Genomic DNA, 5,932 nt, shown 5'->3' with positions numbered 1-5,932 from the left:
TTTCTACAACTTGGAGTCCACCTGTTGGTAAATTCAATTGATTGGACATGATTTGGAAAGGCACACACCTGTCTATATAAAAAGTCCCACAGTTGACAGAGCATGTCAGAGCAAAAACAAGCTCTGCCTTCCTACAGAAGGAATTGTCTGTAGAGCTCCTAGACAGGATTTTCCGAGCACAGATCTGGGAAGGTACCAAAACATTTCTGCAGCATTGAAGGTCCCCAATAACACAGTGGCCTCCATCATTCTTAAATGGAAGAAGTTAGAACCACTAAGACTCTTCATAAGATCTGGCCGCCAGTCAAACTGAGCAATCGGGGGAGAAGGGCCTTGTCAGGCAATGACCAAGACCAGATGGTCTCTGACAAGCTCCAGAGTCCTTCAGAAGAAAACCATCTCTGCAGCACTCCACCAATCAGGCCTTTATGGTAGAGTGGCCAGACAGAAGCCACTCCTCAGTAAAGGCACATAACAGCCCGCTTGAGTTGCCAGAAGGCGCCTAAAGACTCTCAGAACATGAGAACAAGATTCTCTGGTCTGATGAAACCAAGAATTTAACTCTTTGGCTGAATGCCAAGCGTCACGTCTGAAAAATCCTGGCACCATCCCTATGGTGAAGAATGGTTGTGCAGCATCAGCTGCTGTGGATGTTTTCAGCGGCAGGGACGGGAGACTAGTCAGGATCGAGGGAAAGAGCAAAGTACAGAGAGATCCTTGATGAAACTCCTGAGCACTCAGGACCTCAGGCTGGGTAGAAGGTTCACCTTCCAAAGAACAAACGACCATAAGCACACAGCCAAGACAACGCAGGATGGCTTTGGGACAAGTCTCTGAATAATCATTGAGTGGCCCAGCCAGAGCCCGGACTGAACCCGATCGAACATCTCTGGAGACCTGAAAATAGCTGTGCAGCACGCTCCCCATTCCAACCTGACAGAGCTTGAGAGGATCTGCAGAGAAGAATGGGAAAATCCCCAAATACAGCTGTGCCAAGCTTGTACTCATACCCAAGAAGACTTGAGGCTGTAATCGCTGCCAAAGGTGCTTCAACAAAGTACTGAGTAAAGGTCTGAATACTTATGCAAATGCAATTTCAGTTTTGAATTTGTAATAAATCTGCCAAAAATGTCTAAAAACCATTTTGTGCTTTGTCATTATGGGGTATGTGATGTCATTAGGGGATTGTGATGTCATTATGGTATTGTGATGTCTATTATGGGGTATTGTGTGTAGATTGATGAGAACATGTTTTATTTAATCCATTTTAGAATAAGGCTGTAACGTAACAAAATGTGGGAAAAGTCAAGGGTCTGAATACTTTCCGAAAGCACTGTAAAGTTCAGGTGTGTGTGTGTGTGGTATTGAATGTATGTGGAGCTGTCGTACCTTTCTGAGTAGTGATGAGTTCACTGTGTCTCTGGACGTGTTGTGATGTTACATAGACATAGTGAGTTGTCCAGCTGTCAGACACTTACTAATGTCCTGAGAGACAGAGACACAGAGACATTATATAGACCACAGTGAGTTGGTCCAGGACATCAGACACAACTAATGTCCTGAGAGACAGAGACACAGAGACATTATATAGACCAAGTGAGTTGGTCCAGGACAATCAGACACTAACTAATGTCCTGAGACACAGAGACAGAACGTTATTACAGACCATAGTGAGTTGGTCCAGGACATCAGACACTAACTAATGTCCTGAGAGACAGAGACGTTATACAGACCATAGTGAGCTGGTCCAGGACAATCAGACACTAACTAATGTCCTGAGACAGAGACAGAGACGTTATACAGACCATAGTGAGTTGGCCCAGCGTTGTCAGACACATGACTAATGTCCTGATGGATTAGAGGGGGTAAAACGGTTACATTTCTCTAATAGATCAAAGGGTGTGCGTGTGACTCACAGGGTTGTCCGTCTTCAGAGAGATGCGTATATCTCCGTGTATACGGTGTAGGTAGAGTCCGTCAGAGTGAAAGATTCTTTAGTGGTATGTAGTTTAGACACACTGTCTGTTATCTGGCCGTCCCCTAGTACACCTCTCCTGGTACAGACAAGACAAACAATGGCTAGTTATGATCACCGACAAACATGCAAGCAGACAGGTACAGGACAGAACAGGTACAGGACAGACAGAGAAAAGACAGTTACAAGGGAGACAGCAGACAGAAAGACAGGAGTACAGAACAGGTACAGGCAGACAGAGAAAGACAGTTACAAGGGAGAAGGCAGACAGAAAGACAGGACAGACAAACAGGTACAGGACAGACAGAGAAAGACAGTTACAAGGGAGACAGGCAGCAGAAAGACAGGTACAGGACAGAACAGGTACAGGACAGACAGAGAAAGACAGTTACAAGGAGACAGGCAGACAGAAAGACAGGTACAGGACAGAACAGGTACAGGACAGCAGAGAAAAGACAGTTACAGGGAGACAGGCAGACAGAAAGACAGGTACAGGACAGAACAGGTACAGACAGACAGAGAAAAGACAGTTACAAGGGAGACAGCAGACAGAAAGACAGGTACAGGACAGACACAGTACAGGACAGACAGAGAAAAGACAGTTACAAGGGAGACAGGCAGACAGAAAGACAGGTAGGACAGACAGGTACAGGACAGACAGAGAAAAGACAGTTACAAGGAGACAGGCAGACAGAAAGACAGGTAGGACAGACACAGGTACAGGAACAGACAGAGAAAAGACAGTTACAAGGGAGACAGGCAGACAGAAAGACAGGTAGTACAGAACAGGTACAGGACAGACAGAGAAAAGACAGTTACAAGGGAGACAGGCAGACAGAAAGACAGGTAGTACAGAACAGGTACAGGACAGCAGAGAAAAGACAGTTACAAGGGAGACAGGCAGACAGAAAGACAGGTAGGACAGACACAGGTACAGGACAGACAGAGAAAGACAGTCAAGGGAGACAGGCAGACAGAAGACAGTAGGACAGACAGGACAGGACAGACAGAGAAAAGACAGTTACAAGGGAGACAGGCAGACAGAAAGACAGGTAGTACAGAACAGGTACAGGACAGACAGAGAAAAGACAGTTACAAGGAGACAGGCAGACAGAAAGACAGGAGGACAGAACAGGTTATTCGTTCCTGTACTCACTGAGGTGATTAGGCTCCTCCTCCTGTCGTCTCTCTATCTTTTCTGTCTCCACTTTCTTGGATTCGGACTTGCTGGCCTCCGCCCGGGTCGATTCGGACTGCTGGCCTCCGCCCGGGTCGATTCGGACCTGCTGGCCTCCGCCCGGGCGATTCGGACTTGCTGGCCTCCGCCCGGGTCGATTCGGAGTTGCTGTCCTCCGCCCGGTCGATTCGGACTTCTTGGCCTCCGCCCGGGTCGATTCGGACTTCTTGGCCTCCGCCCGGGTCGATTCGGACTTCTTGGCCTCCGCCCGGGTCGATTCGGACTTCTTGGCCTCCGCCCGGGTCGATTCGGACTTCTTGGCCTCCGCCCGGGTCGATTCGGACTTCTTGGCCTCCGCCCGGGTCGATTCGGACTTCTTGGCCTCCGCCCGGTCGATTCGGACTTCTTGGCCTCGCCCGGGTCGATCGGACTTCTTGGCCTCCGCCCGGGTCGATTCGGACTTCTTGGCCTCCGCCCGGGTCGATTCAGACTTCTGGCCTCCGCCCGGGTCGATTCAGACTTCTTGCCTCCGCCCGGGTCGATTCAGACTTCTTGGCTTCCGCCCGGGTCGATTCAGACTTTTTGGCCTCCGCCCGGGTCGATTCAGACTTCTGGCCTCCGCCCGGGTCGATTCAGACTTCTTGGCCTCCGCCCGGGTCGATTCAGACTTCTTGGCCTCCGCCCGGGTCGATTCAGACTTCTTGGCCTCCGCCCGGGTCGATTCAGACTTTTGGCCTCCGCCCGGGTCGATTCAGACTTCTTGGCCTCCGCCCGGGTCGATTCAGACTTCTTGGCCTCCGCCGGGTCGATTCAGACTTCTTGGCCTCCGCCCGGTCGATTCAGACTTCTTGGCCAACGGCCGGGTCGATTCAGACTTCTTGGCCAACGGCCGGGTCGATTCAGACTTCTTGGCCAACGGCCGGGTCATTCAGACTTCTTGGCAACGGCCGGGTCGATTCAGACTTCTGGCCAACGGCCGGTCGATTCAGACTTCTTGGCCAACGGCCGGGTCGATTCAGACTTCTTACCAACGCCCGGGTCGATTCAGACTTCAGCCTCCCGCCGGGTCGATTCAGACTTCGTAGCCTCCGCCCGGGTCGATTCAGACTTCGTAGCCTCCGCCCGGGTCGATTCAGACTTCGTAGCCTCCGCTGATTTCTTGCGCTCCACTTTCTTCTCCATCTTTTGTTCTAGTTTCTTACATTCAGTTTTTTTGCCTTCCAAATTTTTTACTTCCGTTTTCGTACTTTCCACCTTCTCATCTGTTTTCTTCCTCTCCGTTGCCTTGACGCCTGTTGCCTTGACGCCTGTTGCCTTGACGCCTGTTGCCTTGACGCCTGTTGCCTTGACGCCTGTTGCCTTGACGCCTGTTGTCTTGCCCTCTTTCTGTTCTTCTGGCTTCTTGCTCTCCTTTTTCTTGCCGCCTGTTGTCCTGCCGCCTGTTGTCCTGCTCGCTGTTTTTCTGTCCCCTTTCTGCCCACCTGTCTTTCTACTCTTCTTCTCTTCAGCTTTCTTCCCTCCAGCTCCATTTTTCCTGATGAAAGGAAGAACAAAAAAAAAAGTAGATTATTTCAGATTAATGTGTGTGTGTGTGTGTTTCTGCTCAGAGCAGTGTAGGGCAGCGTGTGTGTGTGTGTATTCATGAGGTGTGTGCTCACAGTGTCCGTGTAGGTTTAAGGCTCTGTCTTCTCAGGCCCTTCCTTCTAGTGAGAAGTCCTTGTAGAGACTTCAAGACACTCTCTCTCCTGGCCGCAAGACGCCGCCGACGCTGCACACACACACACACACCGTAAGTACACACACGGACGGGCACACGCCCACACGGGAATACAAACAGGATGTTACATCACTATCAATCTTCACCACTAGTATTGGACAGTTCTTGCATTGTAAAGTGTTCTAGCCTGTATAAAGAGAGAGTGCATGTAGAAATGTTAAAACTGTCAATTACTGTTTTGCAGAACAATGCCCATACAGGCTAGAACACTTTACAATGCAAGAGCATACCGGTAGCTTCAGCTTGTAAGCTAGCTTTCCTAGGTCGCTTCCAGCTTGGTAGACTAGCTTTCCTTGGTAGCTAGCTTTCCTTGGTAGTTTCCAGTCTTTTCCTTGGTAGAGCTAGCTTTTATTGAGCTTCCTTGGTAGGCTTAACTTTTATGGTAGGCTACTTTCTTGGTAGCTTCCAGCTTTCCTTGGTAGGCTAGCTTTCCTTGGTAGCTTCCAGCTGTTCCCTTGGTAGGCTAGCTTTCTTGGTAGCTTCCAGCTTGGTAGCTAGCTGTTCCTTGGTAGCTTTCCACTTTCTTGGTAGCTAGCTTCCAGCTTGGTAGGCTAGCTTTCCTTGGTAGCTTCAGCTTGGTAGCTACTTTTCTCTCACACAAGACGATGATGTGAGGGGGGGGGGCTTATGAGATTATTTAATAAGATACTCTTTCAAGAGGGTTTCAGATGTTTTTCAGAAGATGGCAGGGACTCTACTGTGCAGGAGCTGCCTCCCGTTGGGGGTGGGAAAGCCAAAAGACCAGAATGGCAGAATGGAGTGGTCGGGTTGGCTGTAGGTGGTGGGTTGGGCTGTAGTGGTGGGTTGGCTGTAGTGGTGGCGATTGGGCTGTAGTGGTGGGGTTGGGGCTGTAGTGGTGGGGTTGGGCTCGTCAGTGGTGGGGTTGGCGCTGTAGTGGTGGGGTTGGGCTGTAGTGGCTCGGCGTGGTTGAGGTGTTGGCTGTACGTGGTGGGGTTTGGGCTGTAGCTGTGGGGTTTGGGCTGTAGTGGTCGGTGTTGGGCTG

At 50.3% G+C, this 5,932-nt stretch overlaps 1 protein-coding gene across 1 annotated transcript in view; it reads right to left on the bottom strand.

Moving 5' to 3' along the window:
- LOC112074329 (ribosome-binding protein 1) overlaps nucleotides 1–5,932 on the bottom strand; it is a 37,024-nt gene that overhangs the window by 6,355 nt on the left and 24,737 nt on the right. Inside the window, 9 exon segments of the mRNA XM_070440474.1 lie at nucleotides 1,933–2,051; nucleotides 3,128–3,236; nucleotides 3,288–3,664; nucleotides 3,666–3,762; nucleotides 3,765–3,887; nucleotides 3,890–3,960; nucleotides 3,962–4,068; nucleotides 4,071–4,686; nucleotides 4,811–4,993. Coding sequence (XP_070296575.1) covers nucleotides 1,933–2,051; nucleotides 3,128–3,236; nucleotides 3,288–3,664; nucleotides 3,666–3,762; nucleotides 3,765–3,887; nucleotides 3,890–3,960; nucleotides 3,962–4,068; nucleotides 4,071–4,686; nucleotides 4,811–4,993 — 1,802 coding nt within the window.

This window comes from Salvelinus sp. IW2-2015, unplaced genomic scaffold (genome assembly GCF_002910315.2).
Source record: "Salvelinus sp. IW2-2015 unplaced genomic scaffold, ASM291031v2 Un_scaffold2585, whole genome shotgun sequence".
Classification (NCBI taxonomy): Eukaryota; Metazoa; Chordata; class Actinopteri; order Salmoniformes; family Salmonidae; genus Salvelinus; species Salvelinus sp. IW2-2015.
The sequence above is the reverse complement of the archived record's forward strand: the minus strand, read 5'-3'. Positions and strand labels throughout refer to the sequence as shown.